Source organism: Sorex fumeus, unplaced genomic scaffold (genome assembly GCF_029834395.1).
Source record: "Sorex fumeus unplaced genomic scaffold, SorFum_2.1 ptg000030l, whole genome shotgun sequence".
Taxonomy (NCBI): Eukaryota; Metazoa; Chordata; class Mammalia; order Eulipotyphla; family Soricidae; genus Sorex; species Sorex fumeus.
The window spans coordinates 12402214-12421626 of NW_026606087.1; the positions used below are offsets into that span (position 1 = coordinate 12402214).

A 19413-nucleotide genomic window follows, 5' to 3' on the forward strand; every position below is an offset into this window, starting at 1 on the left:
ATAACAGGAAGAACATTTGCCTTGTATGTGGTCAACCTGGTTCTGACCCCACCTGGGAACAGCAGCCCCATAGTCCTCCGAGTCCATCAGGGGTGATCCCTGAATGCAGAGCCAGGAGTAAACCCTGAGTATCGCCAAGTCTTGCCCCAAAACAGCAATAGGGCCTAGAGCAATACAATGGACAGGGGATTTACCTGGCGTGTGGTCCATATAAGTTCTAACCCCAGCATCCCATGTGGTCCCCAGAGCCCACCAGGAATGATTCCTGAGTGCAGAGCCAGGAGTAATCCCTGAGCACCTCCAGGTGTGGTCCCAAAACCAAATCAACCAACCAACAATAATAGCAACAAAATTAAGACCTGTCCAGCCACCTTATGCCATGCTGATTAGTCCAAACTGGAGAATACTACAGTAGAGATTGCAAGCTTGTAGCCCATGGACACATTCATATAAAAGAAAATGACTAACACAATGGGGCTCATATTCCCAAGCTCAGTGGTAACTGTCCATTGGAATAAAGTAGCGACTGTTCTATTTAGATACAGTTTCCCGTACAATTTGAGTTTGAAGCACCTATTATGGAACAGCTGAGGAATTTGACAGAGAAGCAAGAAAGTAATACCCCCCCCCATATTACTAGTATGCATGACAGTACAGGAAAAGCAGAATTTATATTCAAACACCTAAGTTATTCCCATTGGATTTTGTCCTTTATAATTGTGTGATTTGAGGCAAGTTGATGTATGAATACTTACATATTTAGGAAATAGTACTCAGAAAAATAAAACTGTTAAAAGTAAAGATTTGACCATATCAAACTTTGTGGTAGAAGAAAATACTAGAAGGACACAAAACACAACAAAATGTGGTGGTCATGCGTAGGTAGATAGTATAATTAAATATTTTTTTCAGTAAACATATTTAAATTTGTGTGGAGGCAATTCCTGGCACTTCTTGTGCTGGCTGTGCTCAGGAGATGACGAGGAGCTCCTGGTGATTGAAATCAGGCTTCAAATATGGTAATCTAGCACTTAACCCACATCTCTGGCACCAAGATTTTTAGTCCTGTGCACTTTGGGGGAGTTATTTTCCAATATTTTACAAAAAGCATTTTTTTACTTTGTACAAAAAATATTTTCATAACCATCTACCAAAATTGTGTTTGAACACCTCACCTGTTGATATGAAGGAGCCCGACTCCAAAGTGGGGCACAGTCGTGAGCAGATTTTTCTCTAGGAAAATACGGCACCGATCCATCGTCAGCAACTTCACTCTCCTCCTCCAGCTACAGGTCAGAAGAGAGTGACATGCAGCAGGTCTCTGCAACCCTTCCCCCCAAGCCCCCTAACTATCATTACCCACCAAGTGAAAGCCTTGCGTAACAGGCAATGCTTGAAGAAAGGGATGAACTGGAGTTGCTGCCAGAGGACAGAATGGCGGTGCCAGGTCCCCAGAGTCATCGTCTCATTGCCCTCCACAGGATGGACATGCAGGACCCCGAATGGAGAGAAGATGTAGTGCTCAGGATTCACCTTCTTTGGTGACACCACCACCAGGTTGTAGGGCCTTTGAAAAAAAAAATCTGATCAGTGGGAGTTCTGAGAATTGCACCAACTTCAGGAAGGGGAAAAAGAAGGAACTTTTTTTAAATGCAGGTAAAGTAAGTAGAAAGAGGAAAGAGAGATCAGAGTGATCTTCAAATTAGAAAGATGCAATGAACATTATGAAAAACTGAAAGTCAAACCCAGAACCCGAAGTTTGGTTAATGTTACTGTCTAGGTATTAGATAATTTGCATGTTTCAGCAGGTGTGTTGATTTGAATATTACAGCAGAATATTACAGCTTTGTGTGAAGCTTCAAACTGCAGTCCAGAAGACACAGACCAAAGCAACATTTAAACTGAGTGTTCTAGTTCTAAGGAACATTTATATAGGCCAGTGGGATTAGTTTCCATTGGAATGCAAATAAACAAATGAAACAACTGCCAAAACTCTACTTTTGCCAGAGGTTCACTATAAATTTATAGTAACACTCCTGCTTGAAAATGATTAGAAAAACTGGACAAAATACCTGAATAAAATATGAAAATCATCTCTATGAACCATCAGGAACCTACAGAGAAAACCTTGTATCCCTCCCCAGGCTTTGGGTTACAAATAGAGGACCCTGGTTACAAATAGGCTGTCCAAAAGTAGAGAGAGAGCATGGGGGAAATTGTCTGCCATGGAGTCAGGGGGAGGGGTGGGATGAGGGTGGGGGATATGGGGACATTGGTGGTAGAAAATGTGCACTGGTGGAGGGATGGGTATTCGATCATTGTATGACTGAAACTCAAACATGAAAGCTTTATAACTATATCTCACGGCGATTCAATAATATGTATATGTGTATATATTATTATATGTGTATATATATATGACTAGAAAACATCTCTCTCCTTGTAGTGAAACCTAATCTTTAACCCACAGCTTCCTGAGTTTGTGGAAAGCTTAGCTCTTCTCTGTCATTGAGGGGAATACAATTATCACACAGTTGTCTCTATTGATGTCAAAAAGTGCCATTGGAAAACGCCAGTACCAAAATTCAAATTTACTTCCCTAGATTTTCATCTTTGAAGATGCTGGCCCTGTCACTATGCCTTTTCATCTTGCACATGATTTCTTTTCTCTCAAACTTTCTTTTTCTCGTGATTTTTTTCTCTCTACATGCCTAATAATCTTTCGTTGATCCATTTATCTGATTATGACAAATTGACTAGCTTTTGAATTGTGATTGAGTTAAAAGGCATAGACTTTTCATTTTATTACTGTAAGCTCTGCATTGTGATCAGTAAACAAGTATAGTGGCCACTAGGTGTCAGCAGGTAGTTATTATGTCCAGCTGCAAATGCTAATGATGACGCTACTACAGGTTATTTATTATCTTTTCCTGTTAACAAGTATTATAATACTGCTTAAAACCAAAGGTATTACCGGGTCAGTAACAGAATACCAAGTTTGAGGGTGGTTTCCTGGGACCACCCATATCAAAGACAAATTTCCCTACCTTTTCAAAAATGGATTATTCTAATTTTGTATGATTTAGTACATTATTTTGGGGATATGGACACTAATAATTTATACAGAAAAATTGTTGATCATCTCAAGAACCCCCCAAAAAAACACCCTAACAAATCATACAAAATAGAAACAGTCTGCTTTCTTATAGCAGAGGAAAACTACATAGTATCAGTAAGGGTCCAGTCATGAAAAACAGAAAACTATGAGTCATTTCAACAAAATTCATTTAATAAAAATAATAAGTTCTGAGAGAGAACAAAAGGGAATTCCCTGCCACAGAGGCAGAGTGGGATGGAGGGGTGGGGGGTGGGAGGGATTTTGGGATGCGTGGTGGTGGAAAATGGGCACTCGTGGAGGGATGGGTACTCGATCATTGTATAATTGAAACCCAAGCACAAAAATTTGGAAGTCTACAACTGTACCTCATGGTGTCTCACCATGTCTCACCAAATTTAAAATAAAAATTTTAAAAATAAAAATAATAAAAAAGAAAAGATAAGTTATTTCAGAGAACTAGATAAAGAAGTTATGGTACATACACACAATGGAATCTACATGGTCATTAGGTAAAATGAAGTCATAAAATTTGCTGCTATATGGATGAGTATCATGCTGAGTGTATGAGTCAAATTTACTTTAAGGGAGAGCAACAAACTAAGAATAATCTCACTAATTTGCAGGATATAAAGAGACATAGTAGGGGAATAACTAATACCCAGAGATAGTAGAAATGAAAGGCAGGAGAACAGGTCCTTAGCTGGAAGTTTGCTACTGGCAGGGGGATAGATCAGGAAAAGGACCACTAGGACAATGATAGAGTAAAGTAGGCTGTTTGTACGAGAACTGGGTTCTGAAAGGATATAAGGTGATACACTTGATTATAAATCACAGTGCCTAAAGGTAAAAAAGGAAAAATATTATCTGCCAGAGAGGCAGGCTAGGAGTGGGAAGAAAACTGGAAACATTGGTGAAGAAAAGGGGACACTGGTGAAGGGATTGGTGCTCAAACATTATACCCCTGGAACTCAATAATGAATAATTTGGTAACTTTATAATTCATGGTGAGTCAATAAATGATCATTATTAAATTATTTTTAAAGAAAGGAATATGTTCTTTCATTTCCTTCCTGACTGTTTAAAGCTGGGTCGCCATCATGACTGTCACTATTAGGGCCAGGAAGTTCATGACCAAATGACTCCTTCAGTAGACAAATTGGTCACCAAACCTAGCAATACCACTACTGGGAATATAGCCTGGAGGGGTCCAAAAACACACAGAAGAAACACCATCTGCACTTCTATGTTCTCTGCAGCACTATTCACAATAGACAGAATCTGACCGAGAACAGAAGTATGGATAAAGAAACTATGGCACATCTACACAATGGAATACTTCACAGCTCTTAGAAAAAATTAGGTCAGGAAATTTTCCTATAAATGAGAAACTACTTAGAGACTGTCATGCTGAGTAAAACAAATCAGAAGGAAAGGGACAGATATAGAATGACTGCGTTTATTTGTGGGATATAAAAAAAAAGTATGAAACTAATATCCAAGGCCAGGGAAAACGGGCCAGGAGGACTGGTCAATGGTGGGTCAATGGTTTGGGAGATGGAGGATAGTTAAGATAGAGGAGGATCCAGTATAACAATATCAGTTGGAAATGATCACTCAGGACAAGAACTGAGGGTTGAAAGCAGGGAAAGGGATATACATGATAACCTTTCAGCATTTGTATTACAAGCCATAATGCCTAAAATGAGAGAGAGAAAGAGAAAGAGAGAGAGAGAAGATAGATGTCTACCATAGAAGCAGGCTGGGGTGAGGGGTAGCTTGAAAGGGAGGTAGGGAAACTGGGGAAGCTTGTGCTGGAAAATTACACCAGTGAAGGAATGGGTGTTGGAATGCTTTATGACTGAAACTTAATCATGAACAATTTTGTAATGCTCTATCTCATGGTGATTCAATAAAAAAAAAGAAAAGAAAAATTTGTCATCAATGTCCTTCTCCCTGGAAAGACCACAGTATCTAAGACAGAAATTCGAGAGAAACTTGCTAAAATATACAAGACCACCCCAGATGTCATCTTGTGTTTGGATTCAGAACCCATTTTGGTGATGGCAAGACGATGAGCTATGGCATGATTTTTGATTCCTTAGATCATGAAAAGAAAAATGAGCCCATCCACAGACTAGCAAAACCTGGCCTTATGAGAACAGAAAGACCTCAAGAAAACAGAGAAAGGAAGGCAAAAACAGAAAGTCACGGGGACTGCAAAGGCCAGTGATAGTGTTGAGGAAAAAAAGAAGTGAAGATTCTGCAGTGACTTTATTGTGGTGACTGTGCAGATTTTTAAATATGGATTAATAAATTTTAATAGAAAAAAGGATATGTTCTTTAAAATCTGTCAGAAGACTACAAAGTCAAAATAGGCAGGGGAGGAGGTAACTGCTGATAACTACAAGAAATGGATGTCTGCCCTAGACTTGGGGGAATAATGAAAGGAAGTTTATGTTCTTACAAGTTATGTGCTTGAAAGAAGCTTTCAAAGAGCTGGGACTCTAAGGAGATGCTTCCTTTCATGATTACCCAAGGGGTTTAGTGATGCAAGTCACAGCTTGCATCACTGTTACTCGGAATTCTGACAGGAAGATGCTACCCAACAGGTGTCTGTACCCTCTCAAAACTAAAAACATTCTAATGAGAAAATACCTGCTGCTGCCAGGGTGAAATAGCATTTCTTGGGCAATGCTGATAGAAAGAACAAGCCAAGGAAGAAGAAAGTCTTTTTCCTTTTATCCTGCCTTTCAATCTCCTTCTCGCACACCCTACTAATCAAACCTAATGAGGATAAGAAGAAAGGAATTTTTTTAATGTAGGAGTACTGCTATTTATTCACTCCTGATTAAGCTGATTGAATTGTGCGTGAACTCCACCTTACTTTTTTTCGCATTTTTATAATTTTATTTATTGAATCACCGTGAGAGCAGTTACAAAGCTTTCTGGTTTAAGTCTCGGTCATACAATGAAACACCCATACCTTCACCAGTGCCCATTCTCCACCACCAAAAATCCCAGTATACCCCCATCCTACATCCTCCCTCTACCTGTTGGGCAGATGATATCCAAATAACTCTCTCTATACTTTGATTACATTCAACATTTTGACACCACACCCACCATTAATATTTGGGTTTTTACCCCAACACTCAGATCTGCTGAAAAGGCAACAGTAGACAATTTGTTTTCTATTGCTGGTTATGAAAAACATATGATGTCGCATGGCTGCAGTAGTGGCTGCACGATATTGAAATTCTGAAATTTTAACAATTAAATCTGGAGGGATTTCTTGCCAAAACCTGCTGGGTTCCGAGATTTGTTCCTGAGCCTCTGGGATCATGGCCATTAAGTAGCTTGATGAGGAGCCAGAGAGGCCATTCATGGGCGGTGACTCGGGGTCTCGTTGGGATGGGGAGGAAAGGGCCGGCTCCACCCCCATCTGGTGAGGCCCCATGTGTCTCATCACTGAGGGCCCAAACCTGACTGTCCAGTGGTCTCTGTACGATGGTGGTCATCAGGATGCCAGGGGGAATACACCAAGGCAAGAAACCTATTCCCACCTGGAGTGACCCAGTGCCAGTAACCTACTGCAGGGTCCGGACGCATTTCTGCCAAAAGCCATTGGGTTTTGAGATTTGTTTCTGAGTCTCTGGGATCATGGTCATTAAGCAGTTCAATCAGGAACCAGAGAGGCCATGCCTCCAGTTATATAGCTGAGCCAGAGGTGGTTTGTGGGTGTGTCTCCCACATACCTAACTTTTGGCTGTTTACTTTCTTGGTAAGTCTGCCCCAAGTTTTTGGGGTCTGGCCAAAAGCACAGCAGCAATTTTGGGGTATCTGGAAGTCTGAAGGTGCCATGAGGCTGCTGATGCACTTGCCTCACAGGTACAGATTGACCTGCTGGCAGTACCATACCCCCCCAGAAGAAAGAAATTTTTAAGAATCCCAGTCCCAGTACACAAAGCAGGATTGAGAAGAGTAGAATTATAGCCAGGAAACAATTGCTTGATCATTGGCACTGTTTGTGACTGTGAAATCTGTGCTACCTAAGTGTAGGAGACAAAGATAAGTGTATGCAGAAAACAAGGACCTTAGGGAAAGTGCATCAAATGCTATTTAAAAGCATGAACTTTTGAGTTAAAATAGTCCTAGGTTTAAATCCTGTTTCCACTACTTATTATATTGGTTTTGGCCACGTTACTTGATTTCTTCGTGCATCTGTCTACTCACCTTTTAAATGTAGAAATAATAATTGCACCTACATGACAAGGAGAGGATTAAATAACACATGTCATGCCTGATACATAGAAAGATTGATTAATGGTAATTGTTTTTATTATATTGTTATTCATGGAAGAGATAAAACTTAAATAAGACTTTTTAAAATAGATATGGTTTAAGTCTGATGTAAAAATGAATGAATGCCTAGGAAGAGACTTGTTTTATAACCTGAGAGATTAAATTAGGATTTGGAGAGAGAAGTTAAATGAGCAGATTTTGGTTTAGTCTCAGGAACAGAATCACTTAATCACTTAACTTCCCGTTAGTCGGCGATTTGCTCGAGCGGGCGCCAGTAACGTCTCCATTTGTCCCTGTCGCGTGCTAGTGTAGCCCAATGGCATCTCTTCGCTCCGGGAACATGGAGGGCCTCAAACCGATCGTTCATGATCTTGACAAAGAAGTCTGACCATCTGGTAGGTGGGCGGCCACGCGGTCTCTTGACATCCCGTGGAATCCAATCAGTAACAGCTCTAGTCCAACGGTCGTCTTTAAATCTCATTACGTGACCAGCCCATCTGATTTTCGACACCTTGGCAAATGAGACAGCGTCCCTGATCCTTGATCGTCGACGGATGTCAGAACTCCGGATTCGTTCTCTCATTTGAGTGAAACGTGATATTCCAAGCATAGCTCTTTCTATTCTTCTTTGGGAGACCTGAATGGCGTTCTCATCTTGTTTGCGTAGGGCCCAGGTCTCTGAGGCATATGTTAATGCAGGAAGAACAGTGGAATCAAAGAGATGTGCCCGGAGCCAGAGGTTCTTCGTCCTCTTAGCTATTTCTTCGACGTTCTTGAAGGCGTTCCAAGCCGCTCTCTTCCTCCTGCGCAGCTCGGGTGCCAGGTCATTTGTCATGTTGACCTCTCGACCTAGGTACACATAGCTGTTGCATTCGGAGATGGTCGTTCCATTGAGAGCGAATGGGGCGTCAGGAACAAGGCTGTTTCTCATAAACATTGTCTTCGTAAGATTCAGCTGTAGTCCTACCTTTCCACACTCACGGTCAAAGTCGGCCAGCATTTGTGCCGCTTGGCTGATGTTTGGTGTTATTAAAACAATGTCATCAGCAAAGTGGAGGTGGTGTAGTTGCCGACCATCTATCTTCACTCCCATTCCTTCCCATTCCAGTCGTCGCATGATGTTCTCGAGGGTGGCACTGAAGAGTTTTGGTGAAATGGTATCACCCTGCCGCACCCCTCTCTTGACATCAACGATCACTTCTTGAGCCTGGCAAGCTATCCGCTGTGTATTCGATATGCCAAAACCAGTAACTACAACTGGTCTCATTCACCTGACCCTGAAGGAACAGAATATCTTGGGAAATAAAGGTTTTCCTTTACTGAAAATATAGGGGTAGAAAAAGATTACCATTAAATTTCCTTCTGATGCTTTGACTAAGTGCTTCCATCATTATAGGTTAAAGATGATAGAGCAAAAAAAAGGAAAATATGACTAATACAAGAGAAAAAAGAGACAGAGCACAAAAGGGAGCAAAGAACATGTGGGCTGGAGAGAAAGTGGCTAAGAAGAAGAACCAAAGGAGAGAAATGGAAAGACAAATGAGAAATGATGGCAGAAGAGGAGAAATAACGGCAGAGAAATGGAAAGAAGAGGGGAGAGGAATATAGTGTGGGCGGAAATAGGGAATGGGAGGAGAAGTGTCAACATATAAGTTCTTTACCTAAAGTACCGGCTGGGAGCCACATTGAGATAAAGGAAGTGGATCTTCTTCAGGTATCTCTCTGTTCTTAGAACAGCCAACATCTGATTACCTAAGAGGGAAAGCTGAGGCACAAAGCCAACCCTTCTCTTTTTCTTCTTCCGCCAAGTTTCCGAGTCAAACAGAAATCTGTAAGGTAAAAAAATCAAGAGAGAATGGGCACAGCAAAGAGATAGTTTCACTATTGGAAAGTGATACTAGATTAGGGGCCTGAAAGGATCTAATGCATTTTCACAGCCCATTTTACAGTCTGTACCCAAAAGCATTCATACATGGAGTAAAAAGGGCTCATCATGCAACTCAGAAGCTATGTTCACAGTGACATATAAATGAATTACTCCTCTTATTCTCATAACTAAACAATCATTCTAGATTGATGTGGTTGCTGTTGAGCATTATGTCATACTGCATAAAAGCAATATAAGATGCATTTTCCCAACTCCTCACTCAGCAAGCCTCCATGGTTCTGGGTTTCTCCTCTTTGGAAACCCTCTAAATCTCCTGTCTTTGTTCCTTTGCTCCAGTGATGCATGATCCCCAAGCCTATATTTGGATATTGCTTTATCTTCATCATCAGCCAATTTCTAGTTTCTAATTTTTTCCCTTCCAGTCAGGAAATAATGGTGTACCCTGCAATCCCCTTGAGCCTGCACCAACACTGTCAAATTTTATTTTCCTTCAGCACACAGCCAGTTATAATGATATGATAATTATCCAAGAAACCAAAAGTCAATCAATTTAATTAAAAATTCTGGTTGGGTTTACCCCAGAGCAACAAATATAAATAAGTAAATAAACAATCAAACCTCTAAATGTTTAAACTTAAATGTAACCAAAGAATACCAGGGTAATTAATTGGCCCAAACTTAAACCAACAAGTTACCACTTTCAGTGGTAACAGAGCAATTCTAAAGTTCATATCAACCACGTGGTTTATGACCCTGAATTACAATCAGGACATTTTAATGATGTAACTGCAATTAAACTTTCATTTCCTCAACAATAAAAGTCCTATATGTTGTAATTAGGTCCAGATGGTGGAATCAGGAATATGGAGCTCCTTTGTACACTCCAGGTGTCCAATCTTAACTCTGGTTTCACTCTCTGATAGATAAGTTTTAGTACAAGTCTTCAGATCTTGTGTTCTTTCAGCCTCCTCTTGTTGCTATTCTAGGCTTTCTCTTACTTCATCCTCCTCCCCACCTACACTCCGCCATACAGAGCCCTGCCAAGCCTCCAAGGCCCATCTGCTTCTCTATCTCATTCACTGACCAGAGATAAGCTCTCAATCACAGACTAAATCCCTGAAGTTCACCTATCTTCCCAGACGTGTAACTGCACTCACTCCCATCCCGGCTTGTCTCTCAGTTAGAGACCTCCTTCCATCAGAGTCCTCGGAGTCTGCCTCCTATCTCTCTACGGATAGATTCCTGAAGCTTCAGGTGAAACTTTGCCTAGACAATAAATTCAAGGTGAAAAATGAAGTGAAGTTTGATTAAAGCTAAAACTACACTTTCACAGTGAATTCACAGTTAGATAATTAAATCATGAGATGGGGACAAATTCTAATATTCTTCCGAAGACTTTCGAAGATTTCTGTAGACATTCAGAAATCTTGGTGAGAGTCAAACTAGAGGGCAGAAGGTAGGGTTGTTTTTTTTTGGGGGGGGGGCAGGTTGGGGGGGTGGGGAGTAGAGGAGCAGGAGGGAATAATCACTCAAAGGCCAGGATAGGCATAATGGCAGATCAGAAAGACAGCTCTGAAATGGTCAGGGTGAAAGTCCCTTTTAGCAGTACTCTAATTTGCCTTGGAACTGGCTTAGGTCACACAGACATGAATAGGAAGGTTCATCAGACAAGCACTCCCCTAGGAATGCCTGAGGGAAGAACCTTATACTCAGCACCCAGCATCTAGAAGGAGGTACCCTCAGGATTATGAGTCAGTGAGAAGAATATAAGAAGTCTGGAAACCTGGAAAGCTAATCTATTTATTGAAGCTTTAAACCTTTTTTATTTTCGTGAATTTCTGCATTTCCATCTGGAATTAACCCTGAGAATATGGATCTGATTTTGTACACAAAAAGAGGAAGTAATCTAATGCTAGCAGGGGCTGGCTTGAGCAAATTCCTAAAATCAACATAGAGCCGATTCTAGATGTCCCACCAATTTTTATTTTATTCCTCTGTTCAAATCCCTAGACAATGTATTTTTTTTCACTTACTCAGTGTCTCTATTTTCAGTAGACTTTTGTGCTGCAGGGTCAGTGTCATCTTTTTCATACTGTACGGGGATGTCTGTTGCAAGGGCCAAAGGCAGGAGGCCAAGCCCATTGAGCCACCAGCTCTCTTCCACAGCCACCTGAGGTCCAACAATACCTAAGTAGTGCTGTAGTTCAGGCAGAGTCAGAGGTTGCAGCCATGTGGCCAATTCCTTCTCTTGCTCTCCTCCCGACCTGGCATACACGAAAGGGCAGGCTGGGCATTGGAGCCCAGGAAAGACTCTTTTTCTTCTCCGCAATGAGCAATCAACGTGGGAGGCACAATCTAACAAAGTGGTGTCTGGGGGAAAGGCTTGGTACATGGCCTTGAGTATGTCCAGCTGGAACTGGGCTTGGACCCACGGAGCCCAGAGGTATAACTGCTCCAGAAAGGGCAGCACATCCAGGCGGTTGGTTAGCAGTGTTCGATATGGAGGTAGCAAACCCAGCACAGCATGGAGGTAATGCCATGCTTCAGGACGGCGATCCTGTAGCACGGCCAAGATTAGAGTTTGGAGCTCCTGTACCAGGAGGTCCAGCGCTGTGGGCTGCTCTAACTGACTCACTGTTCTCAGGAACTGCCTCTGTCTTCTCTGACTAGCCCAGGGTGGCGCCAGTTTATTCTGGCTACTTTTGGAGTGCAGAGACTCAGGGGCAAGAAACAATGGGCCTTCAGAAGACAAGTCTGGCCTCTTCTCTGTGGCCAAGAGGAGTTGTACATTCAGCTGCTGTCGAAGGGCGCTCGCCCACTGTTCAGGCTCCGAGAGCCAGAGGCAGGCTTCTGGCTGCTGGCTGGCACCTGCTGGATCCAAGGCAGGAGAAGGGTAAGGAAAGACTCTTCAGATTGGGGCTGTAGTGATAGCACAACAGGTAGGGTATTTGCCTTGCACACAGCCAACCCGGGTTCGATTCCCAGCATCCCATATGGTCCCCTGAGCACTGCCAGGAGTAATTCCTGAGCGCAGAGCCAGGAGTAACCCGTGTAATGCCGGGTGTGACCCGAAAAGAAAAAAAAAAGACTCTTCAGAAGGGCAGGGGGTGGTCTGAGTCAAAGAATTAGAAGGGAAGGGGAGGAGAGAGACTTGGGACAGGGAAGAGAGTTGTGAGGCATCATCAGGCCAGCAGAGGGCCTCTCCACAGCTCAGCTTCCTCGGAGGCTGGTAAAGAAGCAGGTTCTGAATAGCCTTGGGAACCTCCTGGGACACCAGGACGGTCCTACAGGCTCTCCCACCTCCCAATACACTGTTCTCCTCACCTGGTTCAAGGTCTGAAGAAGAGGGAATGGGAGAGAGAGCTCTCCTCTGCGTGGGAGGGGGCGACAGGGGAGAGATCTGCTGGTGAGGTTCCATGGAGAGCGCCTGTTGCAGAAAGTGATGCGATTTTAGACTTACTTCCCAGGCACAGGCTTACTCTAACCACAACCGCCCCATTCAGAGGCTGGCACACGCTCTTGGCCACTGGGAGAGGTACACTCATACACACCCGGCAAGTGCCCCCTCACAGAATCTTGCTAACAGCAAGTAACTGTCACGGAGGAGAGGACGGCGGTGGCCTGCAGGGGAGGAGCACGTCTTCACTTTGAGGAGGCAAAGCCCTGTCCCATGGCCTTAGAACTCAGCGGGGTCGGAAGGGCAGAAAGCACAGGAGGGGCACAGAGACTATTTCCTCAGGACGGTCTGTGGCAAACAGAAGAAACGGGAGGGAAGGTCCGGGCTGGATGGAGGAAGGGGAAAGTGAAGGAATTACGGGGTGGGGACCTTCCGGAGCAGTGGCAAGAGGGACCCCAAGGACGGTTCCGTGGCCCTGAACTCACCCACAGCTCATCCCTTCTCGGCTGTCAGGGCGGGAACCGTTAGAATAAACCTTGGGGCACGAATCTCAGTGGACAAGAGCATCAGAGCCAAGAAGGGGCGGGGCCAGGGTCGATGATTGGCAGCGGCAGAGGGGGAAGGGTCGGGGCAGGAGCAGGACAGGGAAGGACCCGGGCGCATCGCCCACATATAGGCTGAGGTACCAGGTGCCCGCAGGTCTTGGGAAAGGGGATCTGACTGGGTCAGATCCTTCCTCTTCCTCCTCCTCCTCTTCCTTCTCCTCCTCCTCCTTCTTCTTTCTCCTCTTCCACCTCCTCCTCCTTCTTTTCTTTTAGTTTGGCTTTTTGGGTCACACCTGGCAATGTTCAGGGGTTACTCCTTGTTCTTCACTAAAAATTACTCCTGGTGGTGCTCAGGGAACCATATGAGATACCAGGATCGAATCCAGGTCAACTGTGTGCAAAGCAAACACCCTACCCTCTGTACCATCGCTCCTGTCCCACCCAGCCATTTCTTACCACCTGAAGAATGCTTGATCTAACTACTATGGATTATTCCATGGCTTTCTATCTGGTCTCCCTGCAATCTGCACATCTCAGAGTAGCTGGTGACCCTTTTCAAATATAGGCAGAACATGTCACTCCTCTGCTCAGAAATCACTATGCTATACCACCATTCCCCGAGGTAAAAAAAGCCAAACCCTACCACAGCTAAAAGTTGCTCTCTCATCAACTACCTGTGACCAACTGTCTCTCCTTTAGTCACACTACTTACCTATAGGACCTTGGCCTCACTATACTGCTTTCACTTCAGAGTCTACCTACATCTCTCTTTAGGCTGAGTCCAGGAGACAAGTTGTCTGTGACCCTGCAACAAATTAACTCAAAGTAAGCAGCTTTAAATACAACACCCATTGTGGTTTCTTAACTAGATTAGAATTCCAGCTTCACTGGATTCTCTGTTCAGGATACCATAAACCTGAAATCAAGGTGTTGGCTGAGCTGAGATCTTATCTAGAAGGTCTAGGGGGCGGGGGACCCTCATTAGTTCATTCTTGATGTTGTTAGAATTCCTTAGAATTGTAGGACAGATGTCTCTATTTCCTTCTTTGCCACTGATGAGGGGTCACTTTCAAGTAATTCCTAGAGGTGACCACCTAACTTGCTGTATTACCCTTTCATCTTCAACCAGCAACTTTCTGAAGCTGTTATTCTTCAAATATTTCTGATGCTTTCTTCTACAAACAACCAGACCTCTCTTTTCCTTGCGTTTCTAAAGTTCATGTGGTCAGGTAAAGCCCACCCACTCAGATAATATAGCATAATTACAAAAATAATGTATCCACAATCTTAGGAATTATGCAACAGTGGGAAATAATGGAACCCTCAAATTCAGCCTCCCCACACATACTGTAAAAATAAAAAGGACCACAAAAGACAATGGCTTAAACATGATATTTTATTTTATGGGGTTGGGGGTGTCATTCTGTGGTTGACTGAGCACATGCCTTGCATATAAAAGACCTGAGGTTTGAGGGGGGTGAGGTTGAGTTGGTGTGTGTGTGTAGGGGGAGGAGAGACAGAGAAAGAGAGACAGAGAAGAGGAAACAAAGGGAAAAGAGACCAGAGGCATAGCTCAAAAGGCTGAGTGCACACTTTGCATACAGGCAGCGAGGTTCAATCCTAAACACTACACGTTCCCCTGAATACTGATGGAAGAGACTCCTGAAGACAAAGCTAAGAGTAGCCCCTGAGCACCACCAGGTGTGCTTACCCCTAAAGAAGCTTATGCTTTCTCCACATGTTTTTATCTGTGTGTAAATACTCCAGGGCCAAATGGCAGCTTTTTAGTTACTTTGCCTTCCTCAAAGGAGTGGTCTTTGTCTTCAAGGACCAAGAGCTCAATGCCTGGTTCCATCCCGACTAGTAAAATGAAGTAGAGAAAGATAGAGATATGTCGTTCTTATGGGAAGCACTCTCAGATGTGCTCAAGGCCAGAACCAGCCAGTGAGGGGCTGAGGAGGTGGAGGCATGGGTGGAAGGGAATGAACTCAGGTCCTCATACATGCAAGACAGTTGCTCCATTACTTGAACCACATCCTCAGCAGCCCTACCTGCTGTACCCTCTATGCCCCTAATCAGGGTATACTTGAGAGTGGGTGGCTAAGACAGGATAAAAATAATTGGAGACTGCATTAAGAATTAAAAGACCAAATACTAAATGTCCATGTAAAGTCAAGGGATAGAAAGAATAATCCAGTGTTAACTGTTTAGAGTAATGCAGGAGAGTAGGACCACCACTTTTCCTTAATTGAATAGCCTCAAAGGAATTGACTTTCCAGAGGAGCAGGCAGTTAAATTCTGAAGCCACAACAGCCCTGCTTGTGTAGAAGGGGATAATCTGCTCTCATTACAGTGTTCAAAGAGTTTGTGTAAAGGGGATAATTTGTTCTCATTATGCCAATGGCTTTATGACAACTTAAAACTTCAGAGACTGTGGGGACCGGGGCAATAGCACAGCCGGTAGGGCGTTTGCTTTACACGCGGCCGAACTGGGTTCAATTCCCAGCATCCCATATGGTTCCCTGAGCACTGCCAGGAGTAATTCCTGAGCGCAAAGCCAGGAATAAGGAGTAACGCCTATGCATCGCTGGGTGTGACCCAAAAAGGGAAAAAAAAAAACTTTCACTGTGGAAGATGGATGATAAGATTAAAGGTCTTCTAAGTATTGAACATACATATGTAAATAAGAAAAAAAAAAAACAAGACAAAGGAGATAGAAAACTTAAGGAACTGGATCAGATAGAAGTGTACCTGTTTCACCACGTGAAATAGATTCAGTGCAAATGAGCAAGCAAACAGAAGCCTCCAAAAGCTCAAAGAACATAGGCTTTAGAGTCAGAGATGTTTCTATCCTTTTTCCAGCAATTACCCAGTATGTGACATGGAAATAATTCATAGTAAGTTTTCAAGGACACTCAGAATTTTCCCACCAGCAGCACAATGTCCTAGGTTCCCATTCCTCTCTCTGGGAATTGGGGAGTTAGTACTGTTTTTATACTGCATTTATATTTTCCAATGAGAATTTTATTAGGTAGGCATGAAGTCACTTCCTGTTCAGCAACTCTTGTAGTACAAACCTTTCAATTCAAACTAAAAAACAAATCAAGTTTTCGAACAGTTAAAAAAAAGGCAAAAGGCAACTGAAGTAATTTTTCTCAGTAGGTAACTATATAGGATTAGTTTCTTGGATTCTTGCCTTTTCATCTGAGTGGTAATATGTCTGGGTTGAATTCATTTTATTTAGGGTTGGACCCCTGGGGGACCATGCAATGCTTGGGGTCAACTTGGGAAGCCACAGGTGAGGCAAATACCTTAACTCCTGTTTTATTTCTGGCGCCTCCCATAGTTTTGTTGCAAAGACTAATTAAAAAGATGATATATGCTAACAGCATGTGCTCAATAGTTATTATTTTGGGAGGGACTATGGTATAGTGAGAACATGAATTTTAGGGTCTGAGATTTTACTGCTCAGCAGCAGCATTTGCATATGCACTGGTTCCATCCCTGACAAGCCCCTACCCCAAAATAAATATACAAAACGTGAATTTTATGTATCAGCTACATTTGCTAATTTTATATCTGCAATTCTATAACTAAGTTTTCTGATCTGCCAGGAAAGAAAAAACATCTGCTTTATGTACATAAATGTAGGGAGTTCCTGTGGAACCAATGTTTATTTTTTGGCTTTTTTGGAGGGGTCACACCCAGCAATTTTCAGGGGTTACTCCTGGTTCTGCACTCAGGAATTACTCCTGGCAGTGCTCGGGGGACCCTGTGGGATGCCGAGGATCAAACCCAGGTTTACCACATGCAAAGCAAAAGCCCTACCTGCTGTCACTACGGCTCCAGCCTATGGGCACAATGTTTAAGAGCTCCTATTTTCTCTATAATAAAAGAAATATGGCCACCTTATTGCTGGATAGTTGAGGTGGGAAGTAGAGGATTAAGAAGAGTAGTTAAGATATAAAAAGCCTGCTATGATGAGGGACTAGACCATGAGTCCACAAAAGATAGCATGTTAGTAGCAAAGGCTTGTTGAATTTGGAGAGAGTCTCAGTGGAGTGGCATTCATTAGTTTTGCTTTTCTCTAGCAGTTCAAAAGAACAAAGTGAATCAACTGAAGAGCACACAGGGTAGTAAGAACATATAGTGATGATGTGATGCACCATTCAGACTGCTACAAACAGGGCTGGGTTGATATCTCAAAATGCTGGAGTGCATGCTTTATATATGGAAGCCCTAGATTCAATCCCAAAGGCCACATGGTTCCTTAGCACATCCAGGAGCAAAATTAGAGTAGCCCCCAATCCCCACCACATAAGACATCTGCCCTCCCTCACCCCGCAGAAAATCAAAGCACTACAAACAAAATTAAATTCTGCAGAAGGCTCTAACAAGAACGGAGAGGCTGGAATTAGAAACCAGAGTAATAAATACAGTGGGATCAATGTGGGGTAGAGGGTGGAACAGCCGATGTCAAGGGTATAGTCTTTACTATACCTTAGGTATAGTTAAGTCACAATGGCTTTGCTTATCCTTTCTTCTTCCCGTAAACATCACTAATGTTCCCACGAATTTTTCCCTGTTAAGTCTATCTCCCGTTTTCTCTTTCCTGAATGCCTGTGAAATAAGAACAAAGACTTTGCTTTTATTTTCTTTTTCTGCAGAGTCCAGAATTGAACCTAGGACCTTCCATACGCAAGGCAAGAACTCTGCTACACCCCCAAGCACCAGGCTTTCTAAGGGTTTTAACTGGGAAGATAGAAAACAGTAAGAAGGTAACAAGCTGGGGGAAGGGCTTGAAGTTCCAGAACACCCCAGGCTTCTTCTAGGTTTCATCTCTTGTGCTAGGGAATTGATTTTCCAGAATGTGGTGCTTATAAGCCCTGTGGTTTCTCGATCTGTAGCCCTTTGTTATCTCCTCCTTCCCAGAAACCTCCTCCTTGAAAAAAGAAAAGTCCATAGAAATATTTATCAATAAATGCATACTTGTTCACAAGTGAGTCATGTAAAAACATAAGTGCAAAATGGATTTCCCATTTTCTTTGTCATCTGGACAGAAAGCAACTTCCTGCGGAATCACACACCGTACCCTCACACCTGGCTTTAACCGGGTCCCGAGAATACCGAGGTTTTGCTTCTACACAGAGGTGATTTCTCAAGTCTCAAGGCAGCATATAGACACTTAGTGACAAGACAAAGGATGTCTCCAAGGTGGGCACTGCTTCCCCCACCCAAGTATAAACCAAACAGTACAACTGGTTTATTGGCTCCGGGGAAAGGAGCGACAATACCCAGCTTTCAAGCAACTGTTCAGTTAAGCCCACGGTCCTTCACGTCCGAGATGCTGGCAGTGCCACCTAGCCCAACGCTGAGCGGGGAGGGGTCAGCTGCCTGATGGCGACGTTTCGGGCTGTTCGGCTGCAACCCCCTGCACGGCGTTGGCTGCCTCGTAGTCGGCGATGCGGCGCTGAACCAGGGCGGGCATGAGCTGCACGTAGGCGGCCATGAGGCGGTGGTTGGAATGGATCAATTTCCCGGCGCAGCTGTGCAGACAGGCCTCCTGGAGAGAAGACGGGGTGGAAGCGGCTGCCACAGGTCCGGCTCCTTTGCGTCCCCACCCCAGCCTGCCTGGGCGACACTCGCGGAGAGGGCGACAAGGGAGGGGGCAGGGGCGCGACCCGGGGTTACCCCTACTCAGTGGCCCACCTCCTCGGCGTCCAGGGCTCGGTAGTGCAGGGTGGGCACGCAGCGCTGGAAGCAGAGCTCCGTCATCCGATTGTACACCAACAGGAAATCCCGCAGCTGGGGGAAAAAGAGGACCCAGAGCTCAGCGGGCCGGGGGGGGGGGGGGGGGGGGGGGGGGGGGAGGGTAGGGGAATCCACACCTCCCCGGGAAACCGCGCTGCCTCTAGCACTCCAAAAGGGGCCGCGCACCCCACCCCGCCGCCCCCCGCCCTCCGAACCCTAGTTCTTCAGCGGCGCCCCAGCAGCGGGCGCGGAGGCGACACCGTGCACTCACATTCCTCAACTGCTGTTGCTGCTGCTGCTGCTGCTCCATCGCGCCGACCGCGCGGCCTGCGTCACTTCCGGGAGGACGGCGCGGGAACGCCCCGGAAGTGATCGCTCCCCGTTCCTCGGGGACCGAGGGGTCGCTTCAAGG

General features: G+C 44.2%; 2 protein-coding genes across 2 annotated transcripts in view; both read right to left on the reverse strand.

The window, feature by feature from the left end:
• DNHD1 (dynein heavy chain domain 1) overlaps positions 1–15105 on the reverse strand; it is a 76427-nt gene extending 61322 nt beyond the window's left edge. The window contains exons 1-5 of the mRNA XM_056116366.1: positions 15048–15105; positions 11342–12176; positions 9082–9249; positions 1364–1567; positions 1176–1286 (exon numbers count right to left, since the gene is read on the reverse strand). Of these exons, the coding sequence (XP_055972341.1) occupies positions 1176–1286; positions 1364–1567; positions 9082–9249; positions 11342–12176; positions 15048–15105 (1376 nt within the window). The remainder of the gene's footprint in view (positions 1–1175; positions 1287–1363; positions 1568–9081; positions 9250–11341; positions 12177–15047) is intronic.
• A 3384-nt stretch (positions 15106–18489) lies between these two features.
• TIMM10B (translocase of inner mitochondrial membrane 10B) lies at positions 18490–19411 on the reverse strand. The gene is made up of 3 exons (XM_056116105.1): positions 19273–19411; positions 18960–19055; positions 18490–18813 (listed from the first exon to the last, which is right to left on the reverse strand). Exons 1-3 carry the CDS (start codon positions 19309–19311, stop codon positions 18637–18639), a joined length of 312 nt encoding a protein of 103 aa, XP_055972080.1. The 5' UTR covers positions 19312–19411; the 3' UTR covers positions 18490–18636.
• Positions 19412–19413: the final 2 nt, after the last annotated feature.